The sequence below is a fragment of the Carassius gibelio genome, chromosome B9 (genome assembly GCF_023724105.1).
Source record: "Carassius gibelio isolate Cgi1373 ecotype wild population from Czech Republic chromosome B9, carGib1.2-hapl.c, whole genome shotgun sequence".
Lineage (NCBI taxonomy): Eukaryota > Metazoa > Chordata > Actinopteri > Cypriniformes > Cyprinidae > Carassius > Carassius gibelio.
In genome coordinates this window covers 15,819,804-15,839,325 of record NC_068404.1, presented here as the reverse complement: position 1 = coordinate 15,839,325, position 19,522 = coordinate 15,819,804, and the positions used below count along the sequence as shown (strand labels likewise).

The 19,522-nt window shown below is 37.3% G+C and overlaps 1 protein-coding gene, 1 long non-coding RNA gene and 1 other non-coding gene across 3 annotated transcripts; 1 reads left to right on the top strand and 2 right to left on the bottom strand.

Moving 5' to 3' along the window:
• Nucleotides 1-46: 46 nt before the first annotated feature.
• LOC127965531 (uncharacterized) lies at nt 47-5,670 on the top strand. The gene is made up of 3 exons (XR_008155318.1): nt 47-1,789; nt 1,859-1,921; nt 5,600-5,670. It is a non-coding gene; the product is annotated as an uncharacterized LOC127965531 (long non-coding RNA).
• Nucleotides 631-712, bottom strand: trnas-cga (transfer RNA serine (anticodon CGA)). Its single transcript has one exon. It is a non-coding gene; the product is annotated as a tRNA-Ser (tRNA).
• Nucleotides 4,860-18,390, bottom strand: LOC127965525 (caveolae-associated protein 2). The gene is made up of 2 exons (XM_052566353.1): nt 17,756-18,390; nt 4,860-6,927 (listed from the first exon to the last, which is right to left on the bottom strand). Exons 1-2 carry the CDS (start codon nt 18,290-18,292, stop codon nt 6,058-6,060), a joined length of 1,407 nt encoding a protein of 468 aa, XP_052422313.1. The 5' UTR covers nt 18,293-18,390; the 3' UTR covers nt 4,860-6,057.
• Nucleotides 18,391-19,522: the final 1,132 nt, after the last annotated feature.

The following is a 19,522-nucleotide window of genomic DNA, read 5'->3' as shown; positions in this document are numbered from 1 at the left end:
AATGCGATTTTAATATACGCACATTTGAGTGAACATACATGACAAAGTTTCACTCTATATTATCCAGTATCATCAACATTGTACAGGAACGAAAGCTTTAGGTTAAAGTTTTGGCTTGTACCGTGTTCTTGTTACATTGAGCTCAATCTGATTGGACACTGTGAAGAATGTGTCCACATGGATAGGAAATAACCACACACCATTTCCTTGTACGATTGTCGACGTTGTGTAATATGATTTGATTACACGTTCCAAAATATTTCCAGATGTATTTGGGTTGCATCACCACCTCAGTGATCCAATAAACTATTCGCGGTTACAAGGCGTTGTTTTGACAGTTATGCTGTATTCTAACGGCTGGGACCCCTGTATATCTGCGAAGTGCAGTTGGTGTTAACATCAAGGAAATCTAAACAAGTTTTTAAAGGCCACTGTAGACATGTGTAAAACTTCCTTCCTCACATTTAGTGTTGTGCTTTTCGAATTCAAGTGTGAAAACTTGACTGCTTTACTAGCTAGATAAAGATTGTCATGAATTTTCACACACACAGCTTAGATGTATAAATTCGATTTTAAGGGGTTCAGCAGCAATTCTCTCCGTTTCGCGTTCACACACTCGAAAATAAAGTTCGTCACGAACAGGATTCGAACCTGTGCGGGGAAACCCCATTGGATTTCGAGTCCAACGCCTTAACCTCTCGGCCACCGTGACGCCATTTTTAAATCCCCGAAATAAGATAAAAAATATATAATCTTAAATTAAAAAAATGATGATAAACGAATATTGTTTGTGTCCGCGCGTAATACCCAACTATATATATTATTGACTTAAATAGCTCTCTTAAAATATGACTCTATGTACACATAATTCCCATCTCGACTTGAAACGTTAGTAACGTTTAACGTTTCTGTCTAAAAGCAAGCACCAACATATGGGCTTCAAATAAACGTTCCTAAGGCGATAATATTAAAGTAAAAGTAATTATAACGTAAATGTAATGAAATGCCGACGTACACTTGTTTTAAGCAAAGCATTAACGTTAGAATCTGATTATTATTATTAATAATATATACTAGTATTTCAAATCACAGTCTGTTTTTTTTAAATAATGTTTATACTTCGTTAAGAAACAACTACATTTAATGTCACGGGCTTATGTCGGATATTTGTCAACAAGCAGATGGAAACTGGCGACGTTTGGCCACACGATGGAGACAACATCCATTCAATTTTGAAGCTTCAGTTACAGAAACTAGTTACAGTGGCCAAAGAGATACTACTACTACTACTACTACTACTACAACTAATAATAATAACAGTAATAGCAATAAATATGGGTGTGGATCCCTTGTTTTTTCCATTCTAAGCATTTGAAAATGTCTTCTCTTTATGGCACCTCAGCTACAGTCTATACCTCCTTACATAGACTATTTAACACAGTCAGTGGAAGTTGTCAGTACTTCAAAAATCTCCTTCCTGGGAGCCAAAAAGATTTTAGACTGCTTGCCAAACACACATATGGTTGAGGTAGAAAATGAAACCGTGACGTTTTCTGTCAAGACCGACAATTCATCTTACCTCACATACTCCACATTTACAAAAGAACAACAGGACTTGATACACTCAAAACCTACCTTGCACACTTTTAAATTGCATTAATAAGTGCACAAATGTTGTCTAGATAATTGTTTGTCGTTTTAAACAAAACCCACTAAACCCAAGTTGAAGTGACACCAGCATGCAGTACGGTCAAGAGGCCTGCAGGCAGCACAACTGTAGAGAACGCAGGTATTCCATACTTCAGCTAACCTGTGCAAACTATAGCCATCAATACATTCTCACCTTATCTTTTTCCAGACAGTGGGAAATGAACTGCTGAGAAGCCATCCATCAGAACCAGGAATGCACCTTCTTCACCTGGTATGTGTATGTGTCTCAAATAAATTGTGTACTGAATAGTTATGATTATAGGGGCTGGCAATTTCAACCTATTGGCTGACGCCAGCCTAAAAAGACGCTCAGGACAGTTGACGGTGCTGCGCATTGTCACAAAAGCTTATCAATTTCACATGTTTTTAAGCCTTGCCAATTTAAACATTCAAACTATTTTAAAGCATTCAAGCACAAAATGCGAAGAACTCAACTGGGGTTGTGTGCCTTGTTCGTGTTATGTCTTAACACAATAACTAATTCTTGTCTTAAAGGTACAATTTGTAAGATATTTGTAGTAAATCTTGGTGCATGACAAAGATCTGTAAAGTTGCAAAGACTAAAGTCTCAAACCTGATGGCCTTTAAAATTTATATAATTATTGCATGTTTTTGCATGTGTAGCACTGCAAGCTTACTAAGAAAGATCAAGTGCATGAAAATAATAACAAGGCGGCAGAGCGAACTTATCATCCATAGTGATTCTCACGTAGTCCTTCTACGTCATCACCACACAGTAGCCGTGTTTCCACTATCGAGCTTAAACCGGGTGTGCTAGTGCGTGCCAGGGCCAGTCGCGTTTCCACTGTCACTTCCGGGGCTTGATCGTGCCTCGTTGGGGCTTCCTCGGGGCCAACGGCTAGGGTTTTTGGGCCTGACGAAAACCTTGGGCCAAAGCGGGCCAGTTGGGGCTAGAGGAGGGGTTATGAACAAAGGCGGAGTTTCTCCACGTCTGGAGAGCGTCAGCGCTGTGGATCATTTCAGAAAGCTAACAGCTATAATACCAGCATTAAAAACTTTTTTAAATAAGTTGCTCAAAACTCACTTTCAGTCAGCAGCGAGTGTTTGAAATAACGCGATCCGGTCTGATGTGGTTTATAATCACCATACAAGGCAGAAATATTTTAAGTGATGTAAAAAACTATGCACGCCTAAACATTAACGTTACCATAGTAAACATGATAATATGACCGCTTGAAGAAATCAGACGTCAGTTTCTTATTCTCTATCACAATTGTGTATTTATTTAGTAACTTATATTATCTGTCATAAATCTCGTCTCGAGAGTTATAGCTCCACGTTGGCTATCATAAAAAATAAAATAATGTTTTTGTTCGGGAGCTTTTATAAAAATAAAGATATTGTCATTCTACTTTGACTACAAATAAACAGAAACGGACTCGACTGAATAAGCAGGCTATATTCATAAGTGTTAAAAATAAATAAAATACAAATAAATTTATTTCTGTGTGATTTAATTTTGAGTCCTGATAAATTAATTATTATGATCAATGTATCACTTATTCTATAGTAAAACATTGATACTTTTGAATTTTAATATTTAACAAAGCATGCAAACAAACGGCCGCTTTTATCATGTTCGTGTGTTATCGCATGTTCCAGTGACTTATTTCTTAGTTTTCTGATAACTTCTCTTTTGTGACATTGTTCCTCAAAGGCGTGTAAAGGGCGTGTTTTAGTGATGCACAGCGGAGCTTAAGGCTCGACTGTGGAAGCCCTGTGCTATTCTGACCTCAGTGCTTCTGGCTATTACAGGGGCCATTAGCTCCGCCTGGCCCATTTTAAGCCCTGGCTCGCACTGGCCCGAGTGTTATTAGTTAAGTGATCAGTCTTTAAGAGAAGGGCTACGTGAGATCCACTATGGATGATAAGTTCCCTCTCCCTCCTTGTTATTATTTTGTCTTTACTTTATTTGTAACGCCAAGAAAGAGTTAATCTCTTTCTTGAAGAACGTGTTGCCATGTACCAGCCATTTAATGTGTGGGACACCTATTCCTCGTTTTCTATCTCTTTCATTTCATGGATTTAATGAGTTATCCGAGTCAAAGTGGACAACATCAGTGAATAAAGGCTCTAATCCTCCTGCGCTCGCACGCGCACTATGTGTGTGTATGTGTGTGTGAAATGCGGTGCTGAAGTGAAATAGCTGGGCAATTTGATAGCCGAATTATAATAAGCCACCTAATAAAAATTAAGATAATAGTTATTATTATTATTATTATTATTATTATTATTATTATCTAATACATTAATAGTAAAATGAGCCTAATATCATCTTGATTATCAACAGAGAAATCTGCTTATGTTGATATCTCTGACTATCGTCAATACACGATACTATCGTCTATCGGCACAACCCTAATGTGAAACACTTTTTTATTAAGGATGAGAACATTTTATTTCACTTCTTCTGGACTGATACACTGTAACACCCGCTGAATACCATTAAACAGCTTAAAAAAGATCAAAGACAATTTTTTATATGAGTCCGACTGGATTCGTCTGAAAGAAGAAAGTCATAAACACCTAGGATGACTTGAGGGTGAGTAATTTATGGGCTAATTTAAATTTTTGGGTGAACTAACCCTTTAACTTATCTGAGCTAGTAATGAGGGCTGGTTCAGTTAGCTTACATTTGGTACAGTTACTGCACAAATAACACATATTTAGGTTCTGTACCTTTAAAGATTATGTCTTTATCTTTAGTCAGATGCATTTACATTGTGACTGTGTCTCAGATGCAATCAACTCAAACTGTTTACAAAAGTGTGACTCAAATGGCCCATGTATTTAGCCCATTAGGTCAGCATTAGGTCAATGCATCATGGGCTCTCCATGGGAGAGGTCCTATCAGGTCATCATGAGGTTACACTATTATTGGCTCTCCATGGGGTGTTGTTGTATTATTTGTAGCACATTTGTTACCAGCTATAAAGGTCTGGTCTCACAGACAGTATATTGGGTTAAGATTGTTTGAAGGATGACATGCTAACACCACTACAACTTTGGTCAAGCTTACTTATTTTACGTATTATAGAAATCTAGTACATTTGCGAGCCAACCAAACTACTGCTCAGCCAAATACATAAAAATAACAATACATAAAAACAACAACCTGGACACCTATACACTTGAAAAACCTTAAACATATTTATTTGTGCTATTACAAAAGTTCAAACAGGGCCCACGGGTTAACCAAACCCCAGCTACAACTCATATTTATGGCAGCAGTTTTTATTTTCACAGGTCTGATGTCTGAGTATAGAGTTTTTACCACTGTATCATCTAAATAATGTTAGTGTTTAGCAGAATATGAAGTTATTACATCAGTAGTATGGAATGTTTGACTACAGAAATACTTCTGCTTCACTGTACGTTTGTATTCATCAGGCTGTGTATGAGAGCCCTTGCCTTGCTCTATAGCAGTAATTGGAGAGTTGTTGGCAGCGGGCAAGGTTGCCATGGAGATGGCAGTCAATTGTGCTGGCTTTTCCCCAGACATTTTGTAAACACGCTTCCTTCCCACCGTGCCAAGAACTGCTGTCAGTCCTCATAGACAACTACTTATTCAAGCCTTGAGACGGAGTGCTGCTAAATATTTAAATAAAAGTTATTAAAAAAAACATAACTTTGTCAACACCTCTTGTCTTTTGTAGTTGTCTGTTTCGTAACATACAAAACGTACTGTGGTGGTACAATGGTGCAGTAATTATGTTCCATGTTGTAACCATATATTTTATGATTACCATGTTAATATTTGCATCAAAATACTGTATGCAAAAACTAAGTACTGTTTCCAAAAACCATAATAATAATAATAGTACTTCTTTGTATGCAATTTAATACTACATTTTATGTACATTGACAGAAGGGAGTGTGGACTCCAGCATAACAAAGGACAGATTGGTACACATTGCCTCTCCTACACACAAAGAAAAAAGATGTGAGTGAGAGTTCCGGCATTTCAGTTCAGTCAATTTCATGCTATTCACAGGCTCCCACAGAAAAATATAGCTATTTTGGTGTATCATTGTGGTCACAGTGGTCTGAACTGCTGTACCATTCTCAGGGCTTTATTACGGAATCTATTTGAAATAAAATCTAAATGGAATTTCCTCCTACAAGAATGTGCTTAATTTCTGAATTTAACACAATAGGTTATAGTTACATTATATTAGGGATTAATTCAGGGCAATCTGTTATTTTAGCAGACATGCTAACATTAAACAAGCTTGGGAACAATATACCAGTGGCACAAGGGAGTAACTACGCTTCCCAAAGTCTCAGAAGTGGATTGAAGTCAGAGGAGTAGAAACACAGCTATATCTAAGAAGGTAGCTCAACAGTAGCTGCAGTCGACGGCGGAGACACGGACGCTTCTTCTGCAGGTCTCGCATCTTTCTCCTCAGACTTTTCCTCCTTCCTGTTTTCTTCATTGCCATCAGTGTCATCATCTTCTTTATCCACTTCTTCTTCAGCCAGGGTTGCAGATGGACCGTTGTCGAGATCTCCACCCTCATCTGTGATGAACACCTCTCCATCCCCGCTGCCCGGGGTGGAAGGGCTGCGAAGATCATCTCCATTTGTTTTCTCACCTGAGGAGTGTAACTCAGCCAGGGGCAGCTCACCATCAGGTCCCCCAATGTTGGGAACTTCCACCGAGCTGAGGTTCCTCGATGAGCTCCCAGGCTGCTGGGAGGAGTCAGCATCTCCATTTCGTACCTTCTTGACATTGAAGGTCATTGGAGAGACATGGAAGGATGAGCTCTTGGAAGAGGGGCTCTTTGGATGGTTGGGGATGAAGCTTTTCTTGATCTTCTCACGCTGTTCTGGAGGCACGATCTTGTTGATCTTCTTCTCGATGCTGCTTCGTGAGAAGGCCTTTTTTAAACTATCCACCTTCTTCAGACTGGAGCGCTTGAACTTGTCAGCACGAGAACGCTCCAGACGTTCGCTTCCCAAGCCTGGGAAGCTCTCTTCATGCAGATCTAATGAATCGTCACCACCCTCTGCCAGAGGACTTGTTGCACCTTTTTCCTCATCGTCATCAGAGGTGAGGCTGATGGTCTGCAGGCCTTCTTCTTGAGAACGGTTTAAATCAGTGAGCGGAGTTGGTGCAGATGGACCGATCTCATCTTGGGAGGTGGAGGTCAGGCAATCTTTAGTAAGCAGAGTGGAGGGGATTTCACTGTCCTCCTGAAATTGGAGAAAAAGAAAATGCATTTAAAAATGACTGAACGGTTCATTGTGTAAAGATCTGCCTTAAAGGTTACAGTGCAGATAATTGTTACAGTACAATTCTGATATAACCTGTATTTAAACGTGTTATAAACGTGATTATTTTAGCCGATAACATTGCATTGCAGTATATCAGTTTATGCGTTTTGTGGGAATCGAACCCACAACCTTGTAAACCCACAACTGTAAAGATTAGTTACAGGTCCACACACTACTTTTGTATTAATAAACAAAACAAATAGATGAGTCAGTTTGTCTTTTTTTTTTTTTTTTTTTTTCAATTGTGCAATCTACTGAAAAACCTGTTTGTTGCAGAGCAAGCTATACCCAAGGCATGTGGAGGCATTGTGTTGGAGTTACTCCAAAAAAAAAAAAAAAAAAAAAAAAAAAAAAAAAGGATTGATGGCAAGAGGTTGAGCTATACTTTTCCCGCCAAATTCCTTTTAAAAAGCTATGATTTATAACTTACATGTATTTCACTGAGCAATCTAAGTCAAGATTTTTGTGTATACTGCATAGCTCAATATATGTTGAATGCAATCATTTTTTTTCCTTTCTTCTTTGTCTGTTTCTTTACTTTGATTAGGCATGGACAGGGAATATAAATTATGTTTAACTTATGCATGATTAAATATGTACTCGATCATTTAATCACTGAAATAAAAAACATCAGATATGCCACACCCTTTCAAATCTCTCTTTCTCACACACACACAGCGGAATATTCTCTTCCACAAACAAATCAAATCAAGTCAAATTCCTTTTAAAAATATTTTATTTAAAAATGACATGCATATGCAAAACAAGGCAAACTTAAATCATATTTCACAAACAAAAATGTATTTTGTGAAGTCAAGATTTTTGGGTGTACTGCATGGTGTGAATGAAATAATCTTTATCCATTTATTGCTTATATTTGTTTGATTATGTGTGTATATAAATAAATATATACAAATGCTATCTTTTGCATAATCAAATAACTATTAAATCACTGAAATAATTCAACAACAAAAAGATCACTAAACATGCCACACCCTTTCAAATGTCTCTCTGATACACAGACAGAAGAATGTTCTCTTGTTGCTGCTCTTCCCTCCCACACGCAGACCCCTGACACACACCTCAGACACGGCTGCTGAGGTTTACAGGGGTTATGCTTCACGCTTAAGGAGTAAATTGAAGATCTGACCCTCAGGGAAGGGCGGATTAGCAGCACGAGTGGAGCTTTTGCACGCTCACCTGCTCCCTCTATAAGGGCACTAAGCACACAATTCAGAGCATGTACCGTTTTCTCCAAGCTCGTAACATCTAAATGACAGATTTGTTACTCTATGCTAGTATTTCAACATGGAACTGCAAGCAGAAGTATATGCTGAAAATTGTGGAGTATTAGATGTTCAGATGCTCCTGTCTCTGGAAAATGTAATTTTTTCAAGTCAAGACATTTTCTACTTTATAAATCACTAATTTCAGTTTTTTTTTTTAGATTTGCTTAGAATTAAGCTCACTCACTTATGTATATAATCTGTAAAGATAGTCATTGAGAGCTCTCTCGCCCTGAGGGTGGAGATCCAGTCCAAACCAGTGTTGACTCTGGGCTAACCAGTTTCTTCATGAGCAAATGTTCAGAGTATCACCCCTCAAGTTCACGAGCTACATGGAAACCAAAGCTGGGAGTTGGCTGTGTTCAGTTACTTCTATAAAAGCATCAGCTTTTAATTTGTGATAACCTGGTAACGGCTATATTTGTATTCCATTTCATAATTAATAATAGAGTGAAACTCAGGCAACACATTTATATTCTGTTATCAGTGTTATATTTTAAATAACTTCAATTCACTATGAACCTACACAGATTGGATTTAAGGAGATGTTAAATAATTTTTTTTTTTAATTATTCCCTGTTGAAATATGTTTATACAGCTCAAATCTAATTAGTTTGTGCCTTGAGGTCCTTGTCAGATATAAAGTGCACGTATGAAATTCATCTCCAAAAGCCCGGGAAATTTCACACAGTAGTAGGCTGACCCCAATCTGAATGCTTTATTAAAAGTGTCTCAACAGAACAAATTTAATTAAAAGTAAAACTTATATCAATATAATGATGCATATTTTACATGGAAATGACATCATTCAAGTTGACATTTTTTTTTCTCTATTCACATTTAACCAAAGAAGGGAGTCTCCGTTTTGTTAGTTTCACTCTTCATTTGTCATTTGCATGCTTAGTTAAAGTTGCTCCAGTTTTTCTGATCCTGCTCGGTATCCACCTTTCTTAAACATTAGTTTCTCAGCCCTGTCTCTTGTAACACAGTGATAAATCAAGACATTTGGCATTCAGATTTTGACCTTTATCTAAATACACAATGGACAGAGGAAGAGAAAGAGGAGGGGACTGAAGGATAGAGAGAGGGAGAACTTTTGAAAACATTGTGTCACATGCCGATACCTCTGGTGCAGTGTGTAATGGGAGCCTGGATAATTAATGCGCCCCGCTGGAGGCCTCCAGACCTTTTGGAGTGGAAACATCGAAAGAGATGAGAAATGGTGTGTGTGTGTGTGTGTGTGTGTATGTGTGTCTCTCTCTCAATCAGGCTCGTAGGATCTGAACAGACAACACGAGCAGCAGAAAGCACAGGAAAGAAGCAGAGAATAGACAAATATTTGAACAATAGAGGACAAGACTATTAAAAAGAAAAGACACAAAAGGAGGATGTGTCACTGCTGAATGTTAGCAGTAGTGAATTTGTTTTCACTAAGGGAAAGTGTTGTTTTGAGACAGACGTGAATATGCCAGAAGCTGCTCTCAAAGTCTGTCACTACAGAATAATCAAAAAGGAGAACCATAATCGGATAATATAAAAATATAAACAGTAAAATAACATGCAGTTGTATTTAAGAATTAGGTTTGATCATTTTAAACAAGCTTTTTTTAAGGTTTATTTTTATTTCAGTTTTAATTTTTCAAATTTGCAATTCAAATTTTACTTAATTTGTTTTCATCTAATAATTATATTTTATGTTTCAGTTTTATTTCAATTACTGAAATACTAAAAATATATTATACAAACAATCCCTCAATATTACAATACTGTTCTGCCATATAAAAAAAACACTGACACAAAACAACAAAAGCACAGTAAACTGTCTTTGAATTTTTTTCTTCTCATCCAGGGAAAATGATTCTGCAACTGTTCATTCCCATGCAAATCTGACTCAGAAAAAGTCTACACCATCTGCATATGTTTTGTTTGTCAGTAAATGGATGTCTAACTAAAATAAGGACTACATTTGATGTCTAAAGCCATTTTCTCTGTCAGATTAGTTATGTAACACATTTTTAAGACATAAAACACATGACATACAGCTCACATGTGACGCCCCATCAGCCTTGGCAGGCTTTTGCATTAAAAATAATAAAAAAAGGCAGACAAATATGTGTTCGCTCATACGTTACCTGTTTGATGTGTGGAAGAAGTTCAGGGAATCTTTGGCCTTGCTCCAGATGGAGCGAAAAAGTGGAAATCAACAGCCAACTGGCTTGAACACACAGTTCAGTGAGATGCCGGGCAAAGCAATGTGCTATCAAAGCCTCCGATCTGCAGCGCTGTGGTGAAAACTAAGGCAAAATTATATTTAAAGGGCCATCTGTTGGCTCTCAACTAACTGAATTCGGCTTAGCAGAGGTTTCCTGCCCTGCAAAACTAAAGAGTATTTATTTATTATTAATATATATATTTTTTTTTGATGAGAGGTGCACCTGTCTAAAGGAGGGGTCTGATTCCATCTCCTTCGCTCTCAGGTTTATATTAAAAAAGCTTCATTGTCTCTGTCTGGCTGCTTGAATTAATCACATGATTAGTCATGCTCCCTGAAGTATCCTTTTTCTAATTAGACTGTATTTATTTGAGTGAGTCCAATAATACCTGCAGAATGAGTGTGTCTGGATCATTTCAGCTTCACAGGGCTTGACTTTTCAGATCTCCACCTTGACGTATTTCTCTTTTAAATGGTAGGTTTGGGTGGGGCGTATCAAATGGCTTGTCGGTTTGAACAAATAGCCAATAGCCTTTAATTATAATAAGCAGGGAACCATTGCTTGGACAAACATCTATGCTGTTCAAAATGAATCATATACCGCTCTTAACCTTGATCTTTCGCAAACGTTACTGAGCCGTGTGCTGGAGGTATCATGTCTATAGGAGGCAGGAAAGTGTGTTTAGCAGGATTAAACAAGCACATTTCTTCTGAAATTACAAATCAGCTCTGTCAGACATTAGGGCTTTTTATTTATCCTTGAAAATATGAGTATAAACAAGGAATAAAAGTTGGCTATAGTCATCTTCAGTTAGAGTTTGTAGGCCGTGGAGTGATATGAGAGATATGAAGCTACTACAGAGTTGGAGGTTGCTAGAGCAACAGTCAAATATACAGTTTGAATGTCATTATACAAAAATATTTGACTGCAGAATGCTGCGTTTGGCCAATAAGAATCAAGTATTCCAAAGCATTGTATAAAACAAACAGCTGTATGTTAGCACAATGGTAAAGGGAGGAGTCGAGTTGTCAAACCAGAAATCCAGCACATTGAGCTGAAACATGCCCGAGCAGAGAAGATCTCTCTCTCTCTCTCTCTCTCTCTCTCTCTCTCTCATATTTCAGTTTGTTTTCCATTGTTCTCATCCAGTTCATTCTATCTCTTCTGTTCCTCTGCTATTTCCTCCACCATCACAATCTATCCCCTGGCCTTGAAGTAGTCATGATTTCTTTCTTTCTTTCTTGAATCTTTGTTGGTTGAGGGTGGAGCTCAGGGAACAGCATAGGAATCATAATGAAAGGACTTCAACCGAGCTTAAAAATATGCAGGAATTCATAAAATATTGTAATTGCGATCTGAATCAGGACACAATAAGTAAACATATTTCTCTCACTGTCAGAATCAGTGATGAGATCAGAACAACACAATCAAATTCACATGAATGCTCTTTGTTTTTGAGCAAACTGAACTATGAACATGCACTGCATGAAATGGATACAAATCTTTAAGGAAGTCATGCTTTTGAACGATGAAAGAATGTGTTTTGTTATATAATAACCCGGTGCAATTGTGCAGAATTATCAGACTGACTTTGTTTTAATAATCAGAATCTGTGTCGCCGTTATAAAAAACTTTTCCTCGTAACGGGAAGGCCTGTAAACAATGGATATCGGCTTGTTGTGTTTTACTTCTCCTACCCCGAAAGATTGTCACTTTCCCACAATTCACATTTGCATGTGAATATATTTGTTTTTACCTTTCATTGAAGATCCTGATCTTGAGGATTAAACATTTACCTCATGCGAAAATGCACAATTAAACACATGCTGATGGACTGACTGGCCAATCATACGTGGCATTATTTGGATCACAGCACAATTACATCATCTTAATGAAGGCGTTCCATGGCATCTCTGGGCCAAAATAAACCTTGGCCATATTCAACAGGATTAGAACTAATAAGTGGAATCGGAGCGACTACAAAGGTGTAAAAAATGACAGTTATCAGATGTTTTTGTGAACGCCCACTGCAGAAAAATCTCAGCCAAAACGTTCCTTCCTTCAAAAACATAAAAGCAATAAAATATGTTTTATGACTATCCGTAAAAGCCTCATGTTTGCCATCAGTCATACAGCTTGCCAAATTTCACAAGTCATGGTGAAGACGTTTAAGATGCATGTTATAAGTATAGAAAGCACAGTCTGCTAGGCTTCATGGAAAACATGCATTCAGAACCAATCTAGATTAGAAAAAACATCATAAACTATGAGCAGTTGTCTAGATTATTGTTGTGAACATAATTAATGATCTTTGCACAAGCACTGGCAACCACAAACACAGGCCAGAGTTACTGCACTGAAGAGCCTCAGCACGTAGAACCCATTTTTCAAGAATCAACACTGATGTATTTTTCAGAACACAGAAAGAGCAGTGATGCATTAAACATAAACAAATAGAGGCCTAAATGGGCAGTAATTACTGCAGATCATTAGTGCTTGTTAAGGGAAACAAGGCAGTTGACCAGGCTGTCTCTCTCCCACACACATGCATTTTCAGTGCCAAACTCAGTGTGTTTACTGCATTTTTTTCTTTCTTTTGGAGGACTCTTGTGTGTTCAAACCACACCTTCCTTCTCCAAATGCCTTTGCACAGTGCACAGAAAGTTTATAATTACCACACAGGCGGGTGAGCAACGTCAGATGCCAAAAAATGAAACAAAACAAGCAAATGCGCAACCAAAGAGCAATAGCACTCTTCTAAAACAAACTCCTGTGAGCGAATAGATTTGCGATGGCTCTCCCTTGTGTTTGCATTCTGTGTTTACTTTCAATAGGCTCTTGTTCCATAGAACAATTCACCATTGTTTTAATGGCCTATATCATATAAGGACATGCACATCACTTTCCAGGAACAAAAAGAGAAAATATAAAGAAGAGAAAAGAAACGTGTTTTGAATCAAAAGAGACAGTGAATTAAAGTAACATTACACTATTTTTGAAAATAGGCTCATTTTCCAACCCCCCAGAGTTGGGTTTTACCGTTTTCGAATCCAGATCATTGAATCTGATTAGACTGTCAGCATCTCGCAAAAAAATGACCAAAGAGTTTCGATATTTCTCCCATTTAAAACTCGACTCTTCTGTAGTTACATCGTGTACTACAACCGATGGAAAATGAAAAGTAGCGATTGTCTAGGCGCTGCAAAATATCATTGCCTTTGGCACCTGTGGTATGGCAGCAAACTTCCTTGATTATTACGCCAGAATGAAAGTATATTTCCTATCAATATTGTCCTAGAAAATCGCTACTTTTCATTTTCCGTTGGTCTTAGTTCACAATGTAACTACAGAAGAGTCGAGTTTTAAATGGGAGAAATATAAAAACCTTTTGGTCATTTTTAGCAAGATGCTGACAGTCTAATCAGATTCAGTGATCGATGCTAAGCTACAGCTAAAGATCTCACACTAGACCCGGAGATCCGCTGAATGGATTCGAAAATGGTAAAACACAAAAATTTCAAATTAAATAGTGGAGTGTTCCTTTACATTTTATTGGCATGTCAATATAGCACTGACATGCAAAAAATTTTAAACATCACCTGAAGCTACAATGCCAAAGATGTCAATGTCCCAACACAAGAAGGGAAAGTACATACCTGTGCTGTTCTGTCACTCTTTGAGGCACTTGGGAAAGTGCATTTCAACCAAAATATCGTATAAGAACTAAAGCAACAATAATAAATAATAAATTTTTTTTTTTATATGTATTTTTACTCTGAGGTGGAAACTTGGTTCCATTCCTGACAATATGTATGAGCACACACACACACACACACACACACACCCCTTCCTGAGACTTACTAATTGTGTGTGTGTGTACTCTATTGCAAACATATGCATATAAATACTGTTCAGTGGTTTGGGGTCAGTTAGATTTTGAATGTTTTCTCAAAGTAGTCTACGCTCACAAAGCTGTATTTATTTGATTAAAATACAGTAAATGTAGTGAAATATTTCTCTTTTATGTTATTATTATTAATATTGTACATTTTGAATGTAACGTTGTAATGCTAAATATTTTCTTCAAACTGTGATACATTTTAAGATCTTTAGAAGTTTAAAAGAAATCTTTTGTTGCATTTTTTTATGTCTTAACTGCAATTTTCCATCAATTTAATGTGTCCCTGCTAAAAAATGTATTCATTATTCATTAATTTCTTAAAAAGAGTGGATTTCAGTAAATTCATAATACACAGCAGGAGTGCTAGCGTGTGTATAGCAAAAGCTTTTCTTTTCATCTTGCAGCACACATTCCCAAATTAAATATTACTATCTACTGCATCAAACATTCTGCAAGCCTGCACTCATGCCAAAGGGTTTTAACAGACTGCATATGGGCTGATTATCACTTTAGAAAATCACCTGCTGCTAGATCTCAAAGGGAATGGTTAAGACTTGGGATCAGCCATTAGCTGCGCTGTTCAGCCCCATGGCCTTCCTCTCTGACAGCTGGATTAGTCAAGAGTCATCGCCCCGATAATCAACTCTCTCTGCTATGATGGAGTGCTTTTAATAAAACACTTTATTAAACACAATTTCCTGAAAAAGTGTATAAAGTAAATCATTTTGAATTAGCATGCTTAAGTTGAGTCATAGAAACTGTTAACCTCAGCCTGTTACCTTGATGAAGAAACAAGAAAATAAAGTTATCTTCTTGTGGGAAATTAATCCACTTGAGACATGCCTCCATGAATGATCAGGCATTGACATGAGGTATTAGGATATGAGTCTCAAAGGAGCTAGATAAAAGTCTGTGTTTTCATATCTATTGATGGTCTCTTTGACATTTAGCTCTTAACATTTGCCTCAGGAAAACTGATTCCCAGCAATCATTTTGAAAAGCAGAACTAACCCCAAAGAAATGCCTCAACCTGCTTCTACAAGTCAAAGATCACTGTCCCAGCGTGTAAAGCTGCATGTGGCTTACTCCAGGGCAATCAGATAAGAATACACTTCTAAAAGCATGAGACCGACGCAGCTGCTTAACTCCTTAAGTGTCACTGGCCCACCGGTGGGCCCAAAGCCATTGCATATTTAAAACCGTAATATTCTATACTAAACCTAAACTAATCTTGACAAACTATATATCATTGGAGACCTTAGAGGTTGTATTTTTTATATTTGACCACTGTTTTATATTTAAAATTATGTAGTGACAGTAATTCATAAATTTGTGACAAGAAAATTTAGCAAAAAAAAAAAAGTAGTTGCCTTTTGTTACAAAAAGCTGATACATTCATATACAATCACGAAAGTATATATTTCTTATATTTTTTTGGCTGCCAATAATTCAGACAAAACATCTTTTCTAGTTTTTATAAAAAAAATTGAGAATAAATTGAATATGTATATTTGTATATCTATGATTGATGTTGCAAGTATTCAGTAAAAAATTTAATGAATGTCAATTTCATGTATGATCATAATATGATGTGATAATATGATCATGATCATGTATGAAGTTTCTGTAACAACACTCTAGTAGCTATGTTTGATTAAAAAATCATTTACAACCTATCTAGAAAGTTTTATTGCTGTTTGAATAAAAAAAATCAAATCAGTCGTCCATTACAATTCATACAAGGAGCATGACTAGTACCTAGTGGACATTGTTGGTATAGCAACTAAAAATAACACAGAAACCTCATTTTTTGTGATATCAATGTCAAATTTGGAACACAACTTCTTTAGATTTTAGGCTTTTCATTTGACATGAAATTAAATTCAACACATACTTTTTTTTTTTTTTTTAATAAAATATAAATAAATATTAAATTATAATTTTTTATTACAACAAACTTAAACACCTATAACTTTTTTATTTTACATTTTATTCAACTTCTTTCACATGTACAAGAAACTTCCAAGTGTGTTTTTAAAAACGAGCCCAAAATTAGGTTCATATTCCAAACCGTTCCAGAATAACATTAATTTGAATCTGGACATGCCCTTTTCAGCTCTACCCCCAAAAAGGGGGGGTGACACTTAATTAAATCAACACGACGCACCCTTCACCTTAACCAACCGGCATAAAGTATAATAGCATGTCCCGAGTGTGTAAAATGACATCGCCTAAACATACAAAACACCTCACCTACGATTAGTGCAAACTAAAGCACAGGTTACAAAGCTGGTTTAGCCAGAAGACCTGACTATACAATCTCAGTTGGTTTTATGTTTATTTATAAGGAGGGGCTTTTAATCAATTGGGCCTATTGTAAACATAGTAATCTTGGAGCTATATGGTAAGGAATTATGAAAAATGTGAGAGCCATAGAAACTCTCGTTTACATGCATACTGCTTGAACACACGTTCTTAGACACACACACATATTGACATTCGACTGCAATCTGCCCAAACCTTTCATCCCAGCTGCTGTCAAATGAAGAATTCCCACGCACTTTAGTTTTATTCAAGATACATGTCCTGTCAAATATCACTTAAATTCCTTAAAAACACAATACATCGAACTTTTCCTGCTGTTATTTTGTGCATAATTATGCAAATATTTAAGAAAAAAAAATATTAATATGCAAAATTGTTGCATTATAGACAGAATTACAGACCACTGAAACTATTTGTTCGTTATAGTTAAGTTTTAAGTATTTCTAAGCATTTCGGTTGTCTCAGGTCTATTGAAAAACCTAATTCAGACATATTTCTATATATATCTTTCTGTAATTTCTTTCTATTTGAATATATTATAAAATGTAAATAAATAACATTTATCCCTGGGTTGGCAAAAAATTTTCAGCAGCCATTACTCCAGTCATCAGTGTCACATGATCCTTCTGAAATCATTATAATATACTGATTTGCTGCTTAAGAAACATTTCTTATTATTATCATTGTTGAAGACAGTTGTGCTGCTTCATATTTTTGTGGAAACCTTGTTACACCACCATTCAAATGTTTTATAGTTCTTTATGGTCTATTCTTTAGTTTAGACCAAGTTTAGAATAGAGAGAGAGAGAGAGAGAGAGAGAGAGAGAATACCATTCACAATATTCATATTGAATTACCATGTTTAAGTCCAAGAATCTCCACATATTTACATAATTTTTGACATATATTTTTGTTATGAGGTTTGTCAGGAGTTAAGAACTTCATTCAGACACATATTTAGATTTGTTCATCTTCGAAGCATTAAAGGCTCCTCAAGAGTAGAAAGATCTCATTCTTCTCACCTGAAAGATGAGCACTTTAAAGTGGTTCCTCTTGAGCAGATGGGCATGGTTGGCCTCCAGACGCTTCACCTGGCTGCTCTGTCTATCCAGCCGCTCCCTCACCTCCTTCACATTGATGCCAGTTTTGCGCGAGCGCTCCAGCAGCTTGCCCACGCTGTTGGCGGTGGACATGTGGTTCTTGGTGAGCCGGGTCACATCACCCTGCACCATCCTCACCGCCCCCTCCAGCTCGGCCTGCTTCTTCTCCATCTTCTGCTGGTTCTCCTGCACCGACTCGATCATCACCACCAGTTTGTCGAGCAGAGCCATCACCGTGATGGCGCTGACCTGGCCGCCAGGGGACGTGGGGCTGGTCGGGGACTTGGAGCCCATTCGGGAAAGGGTGTGGACGGGGGAAGAGGGCATCGGGCCGGGACTGAAGCTGGGAATGAGGAGATCCTGAGCATCCTGAGCATCTGGAGCTGGTGGTGTCGGCGTGCTTTCCTCCCTGGGTAAGTTGGCTGTGCTTCGCTCGGCGTGAGAGGAGTCTTCACCCATTGTGGAGTCAACGCTGGTGGTTTTGAATGACAGGGTCAGATTGAAGATTGACTCTCACAGACACTCTCCTGCCTTCTGCTCCTCTCTAAAAACAACATGCCCAACACTCCACTTAAAAACTCCCCACACACCCAGGGGAGGGGCTTGGTTGCCGAGGTATTTAGCCCAGCCCATCAGAGTAATGTGAGTAAAGAGTGTCAGTGTGAAAGTGTGCCACCGCATTTTCCCCTAAATGCAGTTTTAGTATCGTCTGATCAGCCTGCAATCAGTCATGGGTTTGATAATGTTTATTTGTCATATGTATGAGCTGTCCCAAAAAGACATATTTTGACAACACCAGCAACAGTTTGTGTGAAGGATTAGGGGGTGTATCAGTGTCAGTGTGAATGCACCTGAATGTCTCTTCATGAATCTCTGCTGGTGTTTCTCTTCTCAGCAGTCTGGCAGACTAGGACATAGGGAAATTAGTGTTTGAAAAGCCAGTTCATCTGTTCCAGTGGCACCATTCGAGACTCAAATACCACACACACACACACACACACACACACACACACACACACACACACACACACACACACACACACACACACACACACACACACAGAGACTGCACACTGAATGCTAGGTTTAAAGGATATCTCTACCAAAAATGAAATTTCAGTCATCATTTGCTCTCATGAACTCATATTCTTTCAAAACTATATGACACAAAACGAGATGTTTTGAAGGATGTTTATGCTGCAATTTTACATACACTGAAACTGGATGGAGACCAGAGGCTGTCAAGCTTCATTTGCTTTTATCATATGGAAAAGAGCAGCTTAGTCATAACTGTTAACTAAAACTAAAACCATAAACTTTACAAATAATAATAGTAAAATAAAATGTAACTGAAATAACATACAATTCAGCAACATTACTTATTTTCATTCAGTTTAACTTGATGTATGTGAAAATTACTAAAACTATAACTGAAATTAAAATGATCTTAAACTAATATTATATATTATAATAAAAAAAAATTATATATCTATGATAAAATAACGCTGGCTTTTATAATACCTTTAATGCTAACTGTACAGGTTGGAAGTACTATAAATAAAGGACATCCAGCAGACAGCTCACAGTAATCAGAATCATTAATTGTGCATGAGGGTAAATTACTACATGTGTGTCTTATGATGTATTCTAGGTTTTAAACCCATGTCAGACTTTGAATGTTTACAATGT